General features: G+C 45.4%; 1 protein-coding gene and 1 pseudogene across 1 annotated transcript; one reads left to right on the forward strand and one right to left on the reverse strand.

Annotated features, from left to right (window-relative positions):
- The first annotated feature begins 455 nt into the window (after positions 1 to 455).
- On the forward strand, positions 456 to 4,649 carry LOC117717992 (MAP6 domain-containing protein 1 pseudogene; annotated as a pseudogene).
- Positions 4,650 to 9,648: 4,999 nt separating this feature from the next.
- Positions 9,649 to 12,234, reverse strand: LOC117718262 (YEATS domain-containing protein 2-like). The gene is made up of 3 exons (XM_076942673.1): positions 12,007 to 12,234; positions 11,191 to 11,264; positions 9,649 to 9,981 (listed from the first exon to the last, which is right to left on the reverse strand). The coding sequence occupies exons 1-3, from the start codon at positions 12,217 to 12,219 to the stop codon at positions 9,873 to 9,875; spliced, it is 396 nt and encodes a 131-aa protein (XP_076798788.1). The 5' UTR covers positions 12,220 to 12,234; the 3' UTR covers positions 9,649 to 9,872.
- Positions 12,235 to 19,176: the final 6,942 nt, after the last annotated feature.

Below are 19,176 nucleotides of genomic sequence, written 5' to 3' on the forward strand. Positions count from 1 at the left end.
CGCCTGCAAGGCATGCGGTTCACGTGCTGTCCACGTGCTATCTATGCCATACATGCCTGTAAGGCACACATGCTATCCACGCCTGCAAGGCATTGCGGTGCACGTGCTGTCCACGCTATAGACGCCTGTAAGGCTTACGTCATATCAACACCTACAAGGCACGTGGCAAAAGCCTAAAGATAGCTCAGAATTCCCTTCAATAAACGAGACTTGATCAGAATCTCTGTCTTGTCTCCATTCTTCGCATCTCTTGCCCCAAGAGCCACACTCTCTCTTGACCAGAGCACTTAGCCCCCAAAGTGCTGAGGCAGAAGTGTTGAGGCAGAATGTGGGCCTCAACAGGAACTCTGTGTTTAACCAGGAAGACTGCCCGCAGGCAGTCCTGGTCAGGCACAGAGCTGCGCAGGGGCTGCGGGGTAATGCGCGTGCGGGTGACAGGCGCGCGGCCAAGCGACATGGCTTGGCCCTGCATCAGCCGGTTGTGCTGACTGGCCCGGCGCTGGAACCAGCTGGACCGCTTAGATGTAGAGGTGCCGCTAACTCTGCACGGTTACTCGGACCCGGGGAGCGAGGAGCCCGGCGTGGACTGCAGCGTCTCCTACGGGAGCCCGTCGGTTGCAGGCGCGCGGGAGCCTAGCCGCGCTGTGCAGCTCACCCAGTACCAGCGGGATTTCAGTGTGCGAACTGCGTGCGAGGGGTCCCGGGATGTGGCTCAAGAGCGCACACCTGGGTCTGGCGGCCGCAGGGGCCAGTCCCTGGCGCCCCCAACCCGGACGGTCTACGTGCTTCCGGTCGGGGACGCGGACACAGCTGTAGTAGCAACCATGTGGGTAGCTGACTGTGGCAAAGGAACACTTGGAATCTCTACCTGTGGTGGGAGGAAACTGAGTCCTGGAGTCCCGAAGCGGGGTGGGGGGGCGAGGAGAGCATGGAGCCTGAATACCACAGGATCTGGAGAGTGGCAGGGGAGCCTCAGGGTCATCCCTTCCTGACACTGTAGGCACAGCCTTGCCTTCCCGTCTGCTCCCTACCCTGGGATCCAGGATGAGCGCACCTCACAAGGGAGTACCCCCTCCCTCGGTTCCTCCTCCTTTACTCTCAGATAGTTCTCTTTTAACTTCTGTGGGGTGAGCACTGAGGGCGGTGCACGGCCCCCCATCCCACGCCTCACGCTGTGCCCAGGACCAGTGCCTGCTCTGTTCAAGACCCCACTTAAGGAAGGTCCTTTGCTCCCTTAGCTGCTCAGCTTTGAACAGCTGAGGACTTCCTGCCTCTCTTTCTACACAGAAGATTAATGAATGCTCATAGTGGGGGAATTAGGAATAAAAATAACAAATACCACCTTAACACCCTCACACCTCCCCTCCCAAACAGATGGATCATCCTAATTCTTAGTACAAAATGAATTCATACACATTCAGCTTCTTTCATGATCCTATTCTTGCTGTCACGATGTTTTAAAAATATTTAATATATATTAGTGCGTGGGGGGAGAAGGGGGTGAGCAGGTCAGAGGACAACTTTAGAAAGTCACTCCTCTTCCCCTTCTGCCTTGGGTTCCAGGGATCCAACTCGGGCTGTCAGGCTTGTGCCAGGCAGTCACCTTCTGAGCCATCTGACAAACATATAACTACATTACCTTTTTAAAAACCTAATGTAATGTTTGACCATAGATAGATGTTCTGAATGTTAATAACTGTATTGTCTAACGTGCACCCCCGAGCCTTGCATCCATGGGAGAGAAAGCACGAGACGCAGAGATCGGGTAGTTACTGCAAAACGAGGCTTTTTAATCTGTATCACACATGGAAAAACGCGGAAGGGCTGAGCTGTGGAAGGGGTCTGGCTTAAATACAGTCTAGAGTGACGTATTCACTTCTGATTGGCTGTTCGCTCACCACCCAACATTCAGTGACTTTGGCACACCTTTCTGCCTAGCAGCTGCGCAGATAATTGTTTACATCTGGAGAGGACACGAGGCTAGCGCCAACTTGGGGTGGCAGATTATATTGCGGCTCCTTACATCTCCCCCTGTTTAAATTATTAAAATGAAACAGCCTTTTGCCTATTAAATGTAGTACCAATTAAGATTCAAACTCAAACCCGATCAAGCAAACTCCATCTTGGGGGAATAAGTGATCAAGAGCTTATAGCCCGAAGATTTTTCCCTTACCCTAACCAGGTGCAATGGAAACCAGTCCTCTGGGTGCAAGGGCTAAGGAGCTGTAAAGAGGCATTGACACCCATTCCTGTGCAATGGAGTATAGTTCCCAGGAGTGCAAGGGCTGTCAACCTACTATTAGGTACCACAATTATTTAGGCAAGGGCTGGTTGGACTTAGAGCTCTCATCGTCCCAGTGCAATGGGCTGAGCCCCTTGGGGTGCAACGACTGAGAGCCTCAGTCAATTGGCTACTTTCTTAGCCTAGATAGTCAAATTTCAGGGAGACGCTTGCTCTAAGGCTGCAAGTGCTTAGGCTTTAGCTACCTTGTCATGTTTTTTGCTGGGCTCTGAGCTTACAAACCAACCATCTATGAATACTAATTCACATCATAGGGCTGTACCAAGCAGGCCTATTCCCGCTCTTTAGAAAGAAAGAAAGAAAAGGGCAGAAGAAATTTGAGAAGTAAAATCTCCACGGGAAACAGGTTCCATCCGCACTCCATCAAGACTGGAAATCCGGATTTGCAATTGCTGCTGTACCTGGTCCAGCTTCCCATTCCACTTTCCTTTTAAATAAGCAGAAAGATTATGGCTTTTAGTAAATGCATCATTCACAAATCTCAGAGGTGTAACACCTGGAAGTGGGGCTGCTGACACTCAGCTTATTTGAACCACATCCGTGAGCTGCTTCACATGGGCTTGGAGCCAATCAACTCTCTGATTGACCAAAGTCTCTTTTAAGTCTCCATAATGATGTACTGAGATGGGCACAAAGGTAGGCACATGCACAACCAAGGCTAGGTCTAGTGATCCATTCCAGCATTGTGCCAAAAAGCATGTAACATTCTTACAATCCAAGATATCAGAATTATTCTGAAAGTTGGATAACATAAAGAAAAATAAAGGGTCTACACACACCAACACCGGTTGTGTAGATGCATTTTTAAACACCTTATTAATTTTAATGTTATTTAAATGGCTAGAGATATTAAATCTTGTAGCCGAAACATTCTGCACTTCATGAAACATATTTAACAAGACAGAGGCAGATATACCCCTTTTTAACATTTAAAACAGTGGCTACAGCACATAATTTAATTGTGTTGAAGCAGGGTAAATTTAAGAAAATACACATATGATTTAATTTAGGACTTACATTCCTTTGAAAACATTAAATAAAGGTTTTAAATCCTCCTATGTTAAGCTTAAGATGAGGTTTTAGTCAAATAATATCTTTTAACAACTTTTAAAAATCGCTAAGAGCAAATCAAGATTAAAAGTAAACTATTTTCCTTTGCATGTACACTCACAAGCCAGAAGATGGCGTTAGATCCCCACCACAAATGGTTGTGAGTCACCACGTGCCCGCTGGGAGCTTAGCCTTTATATTTTAAATTAAGTCCAGCCTTAATGGCTGAGCTATTTTTAACGCCAAATTGACTCAAATATTGAAAGACACTGTCTTTGAATCCTTTTTTTTGAAGTAACAAGTATTTAAAAAATTTTTAAAGCTCATTATATTGAAGCAATAGCTTGCAGAAAAAATTTCTTTAGAGAAATCCACTAATAAAATATCACATATGAATAATACACACCAAAAGATTTAACCTCTTACCTTTTTGTATTAAAGCAACAAAATTTGTGTATATATATATATATATATATATATATATATATATAGTAAAACATTAACCATTTTTTGAAGCAATTATTTTTAACAAATATCGCTTCATGGGCTCTTAAACATTATGAATAAATTTATTATCTATAAACCTTTCACCTCTACCAGAAATGTAAAGGAATGGTATAAAAATATCTTTTATGTAAACATTTTTTGAAATGGTAGCTGGAGAAGACAAGTTAGGCTGTATAAATCTTAAATTTGAACTTTATTTTGGATTAATTTAATAACCAATCTTTTTTGTCCCATGAGAATATTGGATAAAAGCCGATCTTATTTTCTAACAATTGTTACACATATTAAAGGAATCTAAGGCATCTCGTTTTTAACAACTTTGAATATAAAGGAATTAAAATAATTTGAACCATATTTTATAAGCACATTTCTAGGATCTGGTCTGTGAAGACTCAGAACAAAGCAGTTGGGCTTCTGTGGCCAAGGCCTGCATGTCCTAATTCAAATGTAAATGCACTTAACCTCCCTCTGCCTGCTGATTCCAGGCACCGGCCTGGACTGTGTGAATTTGCTTTTATTTAAAGCCTTAAATTTAAACTGTAAACCTTAAAAGACACGTGTTGTATCTTTTCTGTATAAACATAAGGTCTGACCAAGGCCCACAGCGGTATACTCATCCACAAATGGCAGGAGAGTCAGAGCCGAAATCTTGTAATCCAGCTTCCTTCTTTCCAATCCTCAGACAGCTCCAGCTCCGCCTCCTGCACCCACACCTCGGGGTGCCGTGGCCAGCTCCACCATCGCGGCTGCGCTCCGGAAGGCGAGAGGGGCTGAAGGACGGATGGACTGAAGCTGGCCCACCCCGGGCTATAGAATCCAGCTCCAGCCACTGAGAGCCGCCGCCACTGCCATGAGCCATGGTCCCAAATTAAATTGTTTTCACCTGTGAAATAAGCACAAATAGCCTCTCCTACCGGCCTGCAGCACGCACCTAGGCAATCTCGCAGCCTCCCGTTCCCACGAGAGGCGGCTGCACGTTTCGCCGCGGCATCCTCTGCCTGCCTGTGCCTCCCAAGTGCTGGGATTAAAGGCGTGTGCCACCACCACCTGGCTTGCTTTGTCTGCCGCATGTAGCGGAACTCAGACGCTTCTCCAAAGACTCCTTTATAAAGGCAGATTCCTTTTTTCTTCAACCTTCCCCCACCTGCCGGTGGTTCCATGGACTCTGCAGCAGTCCGTGTTCCCTTTGAACACCCCCTTTTATCACCAGGCCTTCTCTGTAGCCTGCCAACACACTTTAGTTCTGATATGTCCGAGTAGCCATAAAACAATTGCAATATAAGCAAGAGGCTAATTAATGGAGTGGCCGCGGTGGATTTAAATCCGCTTGTCACGACCCCTACTTCAGACATATCTGCTAAAGGTGTACCTCGCGCACCTGCAGTTTTTCAACCTTCCTCGAGTCTCAGGGTCCCTCTGCGGCACCTAGAAATTCCACCCGAACCTAGGAAATCCCGCGCGCGCCTGGATATACCCGGGTTCTCGGCACCAGATCTAACGCGCACCCCCGAGCCTTGCATCCGTGGGAGAGAAAGCACGAGACGCAGAGATCGGCTAGTTACTGCAAAACGAGGCTTTTTAATCTGTATCACACACGTGGAAAAACGCGGAAGGGCTGAGCTGTGGAAGGGGTCTGGCTTATATACAGTCTAGAGTGACATATTCACTTCTGATTGGCTGTTCGCTCACCACCCAACATTCAGTGACTTTGGCACGCCTTTCTGCCTAGCAGCTGCGCAGATAATTGTTTACATCTGGAGAGGACACGAGGCTAGCGCCAACTTGGGGTGATCATCCATATCTTCAATTTCAAACATACTTTCTTTATAGCCAAGATGATACTGTTTCAAGCAAACATTTCCTAGAAGTGGGACACTGTAAGCATGAACGGCACCCATCCCATGTTGCTAGGGGCTGAACCCTGTTTTACTAATTTGTCTCCCCTCAACACAAAGGGCCTACCCTGCATACTCATGAGGAGTGGCAGCATGTCTGAGAGCATCTCCTTTAGAGCTTTAGGCTCCCCAACTCTGCTTAGCTACTCACTACCATGCTGAGGGGACAACTCATCTTCTCTTTGGAAAACTCATCTCCATAAATTCCAAGCAAGCATGTCTGTGTGGAACAAGCCCATTCCCCTTTGCACAACCCTTCAAACACTGGAAAGAGCCTATGTCTGAGAGATTTGGCACAGTGTTTGGTAAGAACTATAAGGATTTCCTTGTGGTTCCCTTTTCTTCCCAGGCTCTCCCTATGGGAGTGTCTAGTTTTGGTGGTGAGGCTCATGTTTCAAAGCCATGGCTGAGGAAGCAGCTCAGACTTCCCACACAGCATCCCTCCCCTCAGAGGTGTTAGCAGGCCCAGCCTCCCTCTTAGGTCCAGGAAATGTTTCTAAAGGGAAAATTGAAACCATATGCATACACCAAGGATCCTGTTACTCTAGATTTGTCAGTTTGTATGCTCAGTGTTCCTAAGAGGGAAAAGATTGCCTGCTGGTTAGATTAACAATTTAGTAAAATGCAAAACTGTGCTGCAGCAACTTGTTATAAACACAGGCATATCCCATCTCCATGGCACCTCAATAATGACCACAATATAGTATAACTATGCTAATATCCTTGAAGCTTGTGAACTCCAAACCCTTCTTGCTCCGGGCTGCAGATGCCTCCAGTGTTGTGGGTGTTGCCTTCTTCCCACTTCACTTCTCCTGCATCCTTAAGTGGGAAAAGGGGCCATCTGTGCTGCTTCCTCACTAGCAGGGACAGTGGGCATTTCTACTTCTGCACTTGAAAGTAAGGCTGCTATAACCTACACCCTGCTGGATTGCTGGGAACATTCACAGGTAAAGCCAGTCAAGCATGGCTCAATTGTCCTTTTCTGCTTAACTCTTCCTGGTCCTCTTGGTCCTGCTGTAGACTCTGGCATGCCCCAGCTAAAAGCCCCCATCTGTACTCTGCTAGTGACCACACCACATGCACAACAAACCCAGCCCTGCATTCACTCTTGGTGTAGAGTTGCATGACCCTGCTGCATTTGGATAGAAAAAGCACACCAGTCCCTTCCTGGTAACGTCATACTATAGTGGCCATGAAGTGAAGCTGACCTCTGCTAGATCACAAGTTGTCTAGAACCTCATCAGTGTGCCGCCAGTCCTCATGAGAAATGAAAACTTGCTCTTAGGAAGGCACTCCTCATTGCAGATCTGAGTACGGCCACACGGTTCCATGAGCAGCCCAAGAAGCAACCAAGACCAATGTCAGCCTTCTTCTCTTGGTCCTGAGTCCACCTTACACACAACGTGCACAAAGACCAGAAAAATACACTGGAGGATGAGCAGGGCTCATCTCTGAGAACGAGTGTGCATATGGTGTATATGTAGGTACATATATGTGTGTACTCCTGTATGTATGGGGATGTGTGTTCATGTATGTGCAGGTACATGTGTTGAGGACAGAAGACAACTCAAAAGTATTCTTCAGGTACCCTTCACTTCTCTCATTGGTCCAGAGCTCATCAAGTAGGTTAGGCTCTCTGTATAGCAAGCCTCAAGTGATCTACCCATCTCTGCCTCTCCAGTGCTCAGATTTTAAGTGTGCACCACCATGCCTGCCTTTTTTATGTGGGTTCTGGTGACTGAACTCAGGTACTGCATGCACTTCAACTGAGCCATCTCTCCAGCTCAAATTTTAAAATACTTTATCATACCTGCTAAAATTCCTATAAAATTTAGTAACTTTTGTATCCTGTAAGTTTTGAAAAATAGTTTAATCTGTTAATTTGAGAAGAGTATTCAATATTAATTATTCCATAACCACAGTGACCAATGTGGGAACTGCCTCAATCAGGTGTACATTACAAGGCCAACTAATCAAAGGCCTGAAAGTCCATTTATGCTGAAGCAAGGTCTTACCGCTCCATGCTTCGAGAGACAGAACTCAGGACTTCCGGCTTCTATTGGATAGGGTATGCCACTGGACCTATGCCCCCGGCTAGCCTTACTCTCCAGGGCTCTGCTTTCTTGCTAGCCCTCTGTCAAGTTGCCTCCCAGCCAGCTATCTCTATAGTCTGCATCCCAATACCTCTTCACAGACACTCCCTGTAAAAGGCATGGACTTTAGAGCCTTTAGTTCTGCAGGGTCTGGACTGTTACACACTCTTTTATAAGAACTGCATCACAGGAGGGATTCAGACCTCACTACAGACCAACGTTATCTCACCAGATAAACTAGCTTTTAGACAAGGGGTCTGCTTTTCTGAGAAACAACCCATTTATGCATTTCCCTTTACCCCAAGTTGTATGAAATAATTATGCCCATGGTCACCAAGTAAAGTGACCTGAATGGAACTGTGACCCTTGTACATTGCATGGCTGCATTTTTTTAAGGAAGGAAAGACATCAATTTAAACCCGCAAAGACCTATACCACGGCCACCTCCCAACGAGCCCATCTAAGTACAGTGCTTCCACTCTGAAAAGCCATTGCAAATACTAAACGTTTTATTGTAGACAAAATGATACACAATTATTACACATTATGATTTTAAAAAACACTTGAAACTTTAACATACACAGAACTATTAAATCTTTTTTTTTAGCAAAAAAGTAATTTCTTTGCGTTTTCATCACAACAAATGAATCTGCTGTCATTGGGATGTTCTACCGTGTAGGTGTCTGTCCACTTCTGGACACATCTGTGTCAATCTGCTGTATGGTCTGCAGACCAATTTCTTAAGCCAATTATACCATCAGCTATGCTTGCCCAGCCCCTGCACGGTGGGTCCCTTCTGTACCTACAGCTCCCAGGTGCTGAATTAAAGGTCTATTTTATCCTCCCTGCACTGTTTCCAGTGTTTCCTGACACACACACACACACACACACACACACACACACACACACACACACACCTACAGAACCTCAGAGAACAGGCTTTACGTTGCTTAAGTAAATTTCTTTGACTTTTACTCAAATATTTCAAGTTTCCTTTGAGCAGAAAAAGAACACGTTTACAACTGAGACTGAGGTCTTTCCTGTGTCCCCATAATAGTTAGGAGGACTGGAGAGTCCCCAGGGTCTGCGCGCTGTGTACTGGTGCTAGAGCCTCCTGTCTGCACCTCTCACTGAGGGGCTCTGCTCCTGAGATTAGCACACTGGGTTAGAGCAGTTCTTCCCACGGTAAGGCACTCACAGGTGTTTCAACCCTTTCACCTTGGGAAAACTCTTTGGCAGGGAAGGACAGGACTCCAGTCCACCAAGAGGACAATCCTAGTAAAGTTTGCAGTGGGGCTGCCTCCCTCCCCTTGACATGAGGCAGCAGCAGGAGCTTCTGAAGCCCACATGAATAGGAGGATCATCCGCGGCTCAAGGGCCTGGCTTTAAGGTCAATACCTACACTAAAACTTGTAGTTCCTGGGTTACACGGGCACAGGCCTGATGCCTTCTGAACTCTGCTGGGACCCCTTAACATTGTTGTGACAGTCTCAGTGCAGCCTCCTTGGCCTTGGGTTTGCCACATGGTGTATTGCCCCCTCTGTAGCTGACTCACACTGGCCAAGAGTGTAGCCCTTCTATGCTGAAGCAAGGTGGGAGAAGGTACTTGCTTGCTCTGTTCTGAGTTCCCCAGCCCAGTATGCTGGGCTTATTTTTGCCTTCTGAAAAGCAGGCCTCAGGTGAATCCAAGCACACTCCAAAGAGGGGGCAAGCACCCTGTGTATGCGTAGACAAAGAACAGGTTGCCTCACACCAAGACTCTGCAGAGCCTTGTGGGAGTAAAGAAATGCAAACTGACAGAACTGTGTCCATTCAGCTTCCTTCCAGAATTGGAAACAACTCTGTCTTAAAAGGGGGGCTCCTGGGACTCGATGCCCTTGTGTAACACGCAGTTAGATGGAAGGAATGGTTTGGCAGCCATGGCATTCCAACAGAGAACACCAACTTTCCCCAAGCACAAGGGTCACAGTTTGCACAGTGCAGACACAGCTTCCATCCCGCCTTTCGGGGATCTCCTCACTGCAGTCACTGATCTTTGTTCAGTCTCCCCATGTGTTTGTTCGTGAGAAAATCCAGAAAAGGAATGTTGCAAACGGCCTGATGAATATTACTCACTGTGATTTCTTTGGGAATCCTAGTCCAACAAAACCAAACAAAACAAAACAAATCCAAAAGTATAATTAGGTGCAATTTGTCAAATGCATTCAGAAATAATTTAGTCAGTTACTATACTGAAGGGGCCGTCTCTTATAGAAGGAGGTGACAGCAAAGGCTTGAAGCCAGCCTCTCACACTTTTCATGAATTCTTCTCCATCTGTAGTCCTACCCAGGACTCAAATCTTACTTTCTGGTCAAAGGAATGAGGATGCCATGCTGGCCAAATGACAGAAATAAAAAGAGGTTGCAGACAGAAGAGAATGGTGTGCATCTAAGTCTTAGCAGACTGAAGTTTGTTTCAAAGCACCATAAAAATATAGATCCATCACTTATCTCAGAGGATGGGAGGCCAGCCAAGAGTGATGTTACATGCTCTCATTCAAATCACCCAGTCTGCCATATCTCCAGTCAGGAACATAGAAAGCATGGCTCCTCCTCCTTTTCAAGCAGGGTGAGGCCTGGAAATTTTTACTCCAACTTCTTCAACTACTGCTACTAACACCTCTTCCTCCTCCCCTCCTCATTTACTCAAGACCTCTGTGTTATCTGTGTATATCTGACCTAATATCCTCATTTGGGGGCCCCTGACCTGAGGTACTACATTACAGTGTCAAGGCAGCCTTCCACATAGTAGGAAGAGTATTGTTTTGAGTAAGAGGGAAAAAAGGATGTGAGCTGCATCTCTTAGAAGGCTGGGAACTGCATCCCACTCAACAGTTGACTGCTCAGGAGAGGGGTGCAGTGAGCCCAAGGGTCCACAGCGATGAAAGGAGTCTGACTATAGGACCTGTAGTTAGGGCAGTAGAGACAACTCCCTTTCAGAGCTTAGTTTCCCAGTTTCTTAGAGGAAGAGTGTGTCAGCAGTGACACACACCTTAGGTAGTATTTCTCAATCTCGACCCTAGAATCTGCCACATGAACCATACTGTCTTTAATGTGAGAGCCTGCTGCCTGCTCTACCTTGTGATACCACAGACCTGCAGGTCTATGAAGTACTAGCTGGGAGGGCACAGCCAGGCTTTCAAGTCAAGAGGCTCCCTCAGAACTACAGAATAGATCCCCAAGTCTGTCAGGCTCTAACGTCTCAAGTACAGCCTACTCTATCTCGCCCTGCACTGACATATGGGTAAAACGAACATCTTCAAGAGTAACTGACCCACTCAGCCTCCACTATCAGCACCAGTACCTGTTGGGAGATGCTGTCTGGTATCCAACCGCCAGTGCCTGTCTCAGGATGTCACTCACCAGCTGCTCCGTGGCCTACAATAGAAGACTGGTGTTGACAGAAGAGCCGCCTGCTCACTAGTGGGAGAGATGCAGCCAACCTCATTCTTTACCGAACTTCTGAAATAACTGCCAACTAAATATTACAAAGTTCTCAAGAACAATTGAACTTTGTTTGTTTAAGAGGTCATGATGTAGGTATATTAGAAACTGGACTAAGGGTTTTTATTAACTGGACAGTTTTCTAAGGAAAGCAGGTTGTGAGTGAGGGCTGCTCCCGAAGCCTCCCTTGCAGAGGGATGAAAAATGGAAAAGAAGAGCTGAGGTAAGAAGCAAGCTTGGCATGGAAGCCGTATCTTCCTTAACCCCTTGCCCAAGGACAGGACAGTTGTGGCTGTTTCTGCTGTGGGAAGCCGGGGAAAGCCATGGCTGTGTTTTCTCCCTATCTATCAGAAGAGCAGACACTTTTCACAGTAGGATACTTCTTCATAGACATAAGGATAGAGGTGGGAGCCAGGGGACTCCCTGGCAGACCGCCTACCTGCCTGGAAAGTATGAGACCCTGGGTTCTATCCTCAGCACAATAAACCCTCAATTCTTAGACAGAACACAACTTCATGTACTTTAAGTAGGAAAAAGAAAACAAAAGAGGAAACATAAAACCTAAGTGAGACGAGGGACTTGAAAGTCATCCTCTCTGTTCCCCTCCTGTCCCTTCCTCACAAGGACCTAGAATCCACACTGGCCAGCCTTGGTCACAGTGCTACCAGGTACCTACCTTTAAGATCATGTCCTCTACGACTGAGGCATACATGTTCCTGTGCAGTGCCACAGGCTGCAGGGTGATCCCGATCTGCAAGAGCAGAAGAAGGCCGTTTGTCCCATCAGCAATAGAAGCAAGCCTTTTCCCAATCGAGTGAACTTCTCTGGTACACACGGGCCCCTGGCTGCAAGAAGGGCTCTCCAACCACTCTGGACTATATGTAATCATGCTTTTATCCCCAAATATCTCATCATGAACCAATGGAATCTCCCAAGAATTCATAATATATAAGCAATATTTTGGAAGGCCTAAAATCAAGACTCCAGGGCCATTTTTACAAGACGCAAAGCAAAGCCCTTGGGAAACTCACCGTCCCACTTCCAGTGTGCACCCTGCAGGTGTGGGTGGGGGCGAACACTGCCTTTGCCCTTGGATCCTGAGCAGCTAGCAGAGGCTCATGCTAAAGAGCTGCTGCCTATCATCAGGTTTGGATAGCTCTCTCCCAAGTAACAAGGGAACACAGGCTTTGGTATGCAGGGGGTCGGGGAGTTGACAGTATGGGATGGATGGGGACAGCTCATTCAAGTATGACCTGAAAACATCACAATATGCCTCAAAAAGAAGAAGTACTTCTGAAGCAGATGAGAAAAAAACCCAGGAGCAAAGTCTTTGTGACAACCCTCCTCTACTCTGTAGCCAACACAACCTTTTTACATGGGAGAGTGGGAACACACCTAAGTTATGGGTAAAAGCCAATCACATGTCAGCTGGGCAGACTGGTGTCTAAGCTCATGAGGCAGAATGTGTGGTCTGTGACCTGACAGTACCACAGCCTTAACCTCCCACCTTCTGAGTGATGTCACCAACGAATCCAGAGCCTGGGGTTGGTGGCAGGTAGAACCTCATTTCTTCCTGCTTTTCTTCCTGCTCCTTTTTAATGTTTGTCTTCAGTGGCTCTGACAGGCTGAGGATATCCACTTCTTCCTCACTCTCAGGCTCCCCTTTCTGGAACTGCTGCAGATCCTCCAGCTTCTGGCAGAGGTCATCAGCCGTGGAGAAGGACGACAGGCACTCTAGATAAGAGGAAGCAGTCTGTGACAGCTGAGGTGAGGACAGACAAGCACCCCAGGCTGAGGAAGGCAGAGTCTGCAGGGAGCTAACCTTTCTATGGATCTCTCATGAGAACCAGTGCCTCATAAAGTAGAAAAGCAGACAAGTGTCCTATTCCAAATGTATTCTATCTGCCATTAAGACCAAAGACACAGTACACAATCGACTCCAGTCCTGGAAAACTAGGCCACTGCCCGACTTTCTGAATCATTAAATTGATTTTTTTTCATTTTTTAAAAAGATTTCCATTCAAGCTGGGGATGACGCTCAGGTGGTGAGAGCACTTGCCAAGCAAGTAGGAGTCCCTGGGATCAGGAAGGCCTGGGTTTGATTCCAGCACTGTATCAACTAGGTGTGGCACTTGGGGAGGCGGAGGCAGGAGGATCAGATGTATAAGTTCATCTGCAACTACACGGTGAACTCCAGGGAAGCCTGGGATACTTGAGACTTCTCACTTTAAAAAAAAAAATTCCTGTCTCACTGTTGCCATGGTAATGCACACAGCCTTCAATGGGTTGTAGAGTGTCAGGACAATAAAGTCATGCCCAAACGCTTTTACAAAGGACATGAAATCCAGGCCAGGTACAAGGTAGGCTCCTATGAGCAATACAAAGGTGGTGGCTCAGCAACTCCTGGCTGCTGCCTGCTCTTCTGACTCCGTGCTATATAGAGAGCACCAGTAAAACTTGGAGGTGTTCACCTGGTCTCTGTTCACCAAGGACATAGCTCTAGAAGCCAACAAACCCTCTCAGCATGGATACTACATGCCACAGGAAATGAGAGAAAAGACCACTGAATACTAGGCTCCCAGGAAGATTTCTGCAGAAAATAAGACTTCCCTAGATGGGCCGGAGCATTCTGACGTCTATGTGAACAATGGCTGAATCCTTCTTATTCTTTAAGGCACAGCCAGATGCTTTCATGCCCCTAATTTAATTCATCAGCAGTCGTCTGTTTCTTTACTGTATTTCCTATTTTTAATTAAAAATTAAATTAAATTTAAATTAAGATTAAAAGCAAAAAAAGGAGGAGGGATGGGATAGGGGGTTTATGAGGGGTGAATGAGGAAAGGGGATAACATCTGAAATGTAAATAAATAATATATCCAATAAAAACACTAAAAAGGATAAACATCTGTATGTCATTTTTATCTTGGTTTTTCTCTCAAAGACTATTACCACTAATATTTTGTGTAAGATGAACTCACCCAACAGATAAGTGATTAATTCAAGCAGTGTTCCACCATCCATGTCGATGTCCGTTTCACACTTCAGGAAGTGCTTGGGCTTCTCTAGAAGCTCTTTTGAAAAGTTAATGGTGTCATTTATGTAGGCAGGATTGTGCAAAAGCCAATGTGTTACTTTAACAAAATAATTCTCTAACCAGATAGCCTGTCACATGTTCTCCTTGCACACAAACTTATTACAGTAACTATAAAAAGAAAGCCACGAGCCCATTGCAATAGCACATAAAGAACACACTTGAGTTTTTATTTAGATTTACATCTCAGCTCATTCCCGAGGAAATGGTAAATGTGATAAACATTTAAAGGTAGAATGCCCTTCAGTAGGTCCCAACCCAAGGGAAAGCATATGAAAGAAAATGGAGAAATTTGCCTTGGACTTTTTGGAGAATTTTCTAATACTTGTTATTAATATAATAATAATTGATAATAATTAACATAACTATTAATGTGATAATTTAATTTTCACTTCAATTGATAGTTTTTTTTTTTTTTACTAAAAAATAGGTGACTACTTAGGCTGTAACAAAAATTCATAAAATCCCACACATACAATAAATTAAAAACAGCTTTCAAATTAAGTTTCACCCTTGTTCGTGGCCTCTAGAGTTTCTAAGAATGAGCTAATAGAAAGCAGGTAAGGTTCCAGGTGTTAAGATGATCTTCACAAAGGGATCTTCATCCTGTGGCAGCACAAGTACCCATTGCCACAGACCACAGTGAGGCCCACACTGGTGCTCATAACAGAGAAAGGGCAGATCTCTCTGCCACAGTTCTTCAGCCTGGTTGGTTAACAGACTTCTCTATAGAGCCACCCAAACATAGGTTCTCTAGAGTTTCAGACTCAGTAGCTCAGGTAAAAGAATTACTCTTGGGTGTTTATCTCAGCATAAATGGGTGGACAATGGTCTATCTGCCTCTTGAAGTATAGTAGACACAGATGAATAAAAGTGGTCTTATCAACTTACATCTGTGCCACTATGAGTATGATGACATTTAATCCTAGTGCTCTAGAGGCTGAGGCAAGAACAGTCAAGATCAAGGCCAGCCCATACTACATGGGAAAAATCCTCATTCTTCATTATCCTACTACTATAAGTGAATTAAACTTTAAGATTTCCAGCCAATGCCCAGCAAGATGGCTCAGTTTTAATGGGTCTAATCACAGAAGCCTAGTGGCATGAATTTTAGCTTCAGAACATATATGAAGTTGGAAGCAAAGAACTGATTCCAGAAAGATAATCTCCTACTCTTCTTTTCATGGTCTCTAGTCCTCATTAGCCTGGAACTCATTTCATAGAGCAAGATGGCCTTGACCTCATTTAGATCTGCCTGTCTCGACATCCCTAGTACTAAGATGGCAGGAACAAGGCTGTCATCTGTGTCCTCTGATCTCACTATATATACCATGGAATATGCAACCTTGTGTGTGTGTGTGTGTGTGTGTGTGTGTGTGTGTGTGTGTGTGTATTCTCTCTGACTGTTCTTGAAATCTTTAAATATATGTCCCTATGACAAACTGTACTAGGTAATATATAAAATATGCTAGGTTTTTTTGTTTTTCTTTTTGTTTTTCGAGACAGGGTTTCTCTGTGTAGTCCTGGCTGTCCTGGAACTCACTCTGTAGACCAGGCTGGCCTCGAACTCAGAAATCCGCCTGCCTCTGCCTCCCAAGTGCTGGGATTAAAGGCATACACCACCACCGCCCGGCAGTTGTGGGCTTTAAGACCCTCATCCTAGATGTCTAGAAGTCAGTCTTCTCCTAGGGGTCTTCAGAAAAAGATATAGAACTCTCAGGTCCTCCTGCACTTTGCCTGCCTGGACACTGTCATGCTCTTGCCTTAATGATAATAGACTGAACCTCTGAACCTATAAGTCAACTCCAATTAAATGTTGTCGTTATAAGAGTTGCCTTGTCCATGGTGTTTCTTCACAGCAATAAACCCTAACAAAGGCTTTTGTTTTGAGACAATATCTCCCTATGATATCCAGGCTGGCCTTAACCTATGATTCTCTCACATCAGCCTGGAGAGCAATAGTATTAAAGGCATACACCATTATACCTACATTCTTACCTTAAAATTAAGATGCCAAATCTTTAAAGTTCAGACTCCATTTTAGAGAACCTGACCTAAGTTTGAACTCAGATAAACTAACAGGCTGGTGCCTAACATTAGTTTCCAAATTGTCCCTCAAGAAAACCTGAGTCTAGCTCCAGTCTCTAGACTAATCCCCAACAAGACTAGAGTTCCCAGGTTACATCCTCAACAAGACCAGTGTTTCCAGGTTATTTCCCCAACAAACTTGCACCCCAAGTTACAAGCCTACCATTGCCTAACATCTACCAATGCAGAGGGTGTTGGACTTTAAGATCCAAAGCCAGGGGATGCGCTCCCCCAGAAACACTCATGAATGGGATTCACTGCAATCACATGAGGTTTATTGATACCAGTGCACTGGGGCTCTCTGGCATGCAGGTGGGTTCCCTTCCCTGTGGTCTGAGGAATGTTAATCAGCCTCTCTCTTTTTCCTCTGAATGTTAATCTAGCAAGTGTCCTCTGGCTAAGTGAGATACTCCTCCCAGAATTCGTCCCAGGGCAGTGAATTCTAAGTTCAAACCAAGAACTGAATGCCTTACATTTAGTTCCTACAAGGGGAGCAGAAGTTAAGTTTATGATATGACTTCCAGCACCAGCCAATATGTTAAAGGCCAGAGTAGATTTCAAATTAGAGGCTTGAACATGTACTTCCTGCTTTCTGCTTAGTACAAAGCTTTGCTCTAATAGACATTCAGGGCTCCCCCACAACTAAAACTGTTCTGCATGACAGTTGTGCATTAGGGGGTGAGGGGAGAGGGCAGGCTAGCGCAGATAGAATAAAGACCCTGTTGTGAGTTGAATCAGATTGGCTCCTGTTTGTGTTTTGGGGATCACTAACATATCCCTAGCACAACAAAATTTATAACACTTGTCAGAAAATCAGTAATGAATGTAGTGTTATTCTTTCAGAATTCATTTTTATAAATGGCTATTACAGTTCAGATTCTCTCTGAGGCATCTCCTGTGGCTCAGGACAGCCCACCAGGCTCTGAACTAAAAGCATCTATGTACTCTAGGGATTTGAAATGTGATTCTCTCCTTGAGGGCATATAAGTGGTTGCCACAATGCACCCACAGAAGACATATGCTTTTAGCTGTTAAACTCAGAGCCCACAGCAGCTCCTCTCAGATATGGGGACCTCTCCTTGGAACAGATTACAAGAAGGAGGTTCAGAAGGCACAGGATCTTCTATAGCATCTGGCCTTGGAGCTGCAATCTCTTTCATCATCCCCCTCCACCAATTGATCTACATTCTTCAACCCCTCAACTAGTACATATCTTCCTCAGACCAGGCTTAGCACACTTCCATTTAGCGACCAAAGCAGTAGTGACAGAAGTACTTCATCCTGCTAGTGAACATGCCCATTTGAGCTGTCTTCTAGGTGACTTTATTTCTAACATGTAGAGCTTCAAGAACCTGGGAGTACTTACTTCTAGACCACACCTGTTAGGTCTACAGATTCTAGGATTTGTGGAAACCACTGATTCATTTGACACAACTTGGGAATGATGGAGACAATGTCTCATAGTCACCAGGCCAGGATATTCTTCATGTATGCAAAGCTCTGGGTGGATTGTCACACCTAATATACAGGTGTGTTCTGGATAGTGGCTCACCATCCTTTTACAGTACCATCCACAGTGGCATTTCAACTACACCTAAGAGCGGGAGGGGCTGGGAAAGAATGCTTAATTGACTCCATGTTCTGGCCTTCAGATATCTCATTAGTATGTAAATCTCTCTAGGGCCTGAGGCTTGTTCCTCCTGTTTGATGGTCATAGATCTCTCTTTGGGAGGGGCTGTGGAAAGAGCTGAATCTAGATGAAAAGAACCAGGGCCTGGGAACAGAGCAGAACTCCTGCTGTCCAATAATGGTCCGGGGTTCCAATCTCATGCTCGACCAAGCACCCAGCTGCTTCTCACAACCCACTGCCCCACCGCCCCATACTTCTCCTCAGCTATATAGTATAATATAGTACCTGACTATGCTGTTAGCTGATTGGATATTTGATTGTATAAATTGCTAGATTAACACACAAAAGTAATGGATGTGTTTGTTATATAGTATTGCATAACAAGTTCCTGACTTAGTGGTGTCAAAAGGCATTGATAACTCCATAGTGTCTGTGGATGAGGAATCCAGCTCTGGTTTAATAGGGTCCTGTGACTCAGAGCCTGTCACAAAAGCAATGAGCCTGTGGTCTCCTCACTGCAGGAAGATCTGCTTGCAGCTAAAGGAGTGGATACCTTTCCAATACTCTGATGGCCGCCTGTGAATCATACATGAGTTCCAGGTTAGCAGTCAGAAATGCAAATTCTTCCTGACCTGGTGACCAAGGGAACATTCCTCCTGTCCATTCCCTAAGTTATCTACCCCCCTTTCAGGCTCAGGACAGAGAGTTGGGAGGAGCCTCTGCAGGCCCCAGCCTCTGCCTAGCTCTCTCCCCTCAGAGCTCTGTACTGTGGGTTCTTGTCTACCCTGTCATCACCAGACTCTGTTTCCCCAGACAAGGAGACTAATGGCTCTGTTGGCTTCCATGCACATAAGCAGGAATCATTCCAGACACTATGTGTGACAATCACAGAGCCCTTCTCACCAGCTTCCATCCACAGATCCCCAACTTATGCTTAGGATCAGGTTCACACACTATCCATCATGGACATACGTAGAATCTCCTGCATCTTCTTTAGCATCTGTTGCCAGATTTCTCCAGGTACGCATCTAGCACAC

The sequence above is a fragment of the Arvicanthis niloticus genome, chromosome 12 (genome assembly GCF_011762505.2).
Source record: "Arvicanthis niloticus isolate mArvNil1 chromosome 12, mArvNil1.pat.X, whole genome shotgun sequence".
NCBI classification, from domain to species: Eukaryota; Metazoa; Chordata; class Mammalia; order Rodentia; family Muridae; genus Arvicanthis; species Arvicanthis niloticus.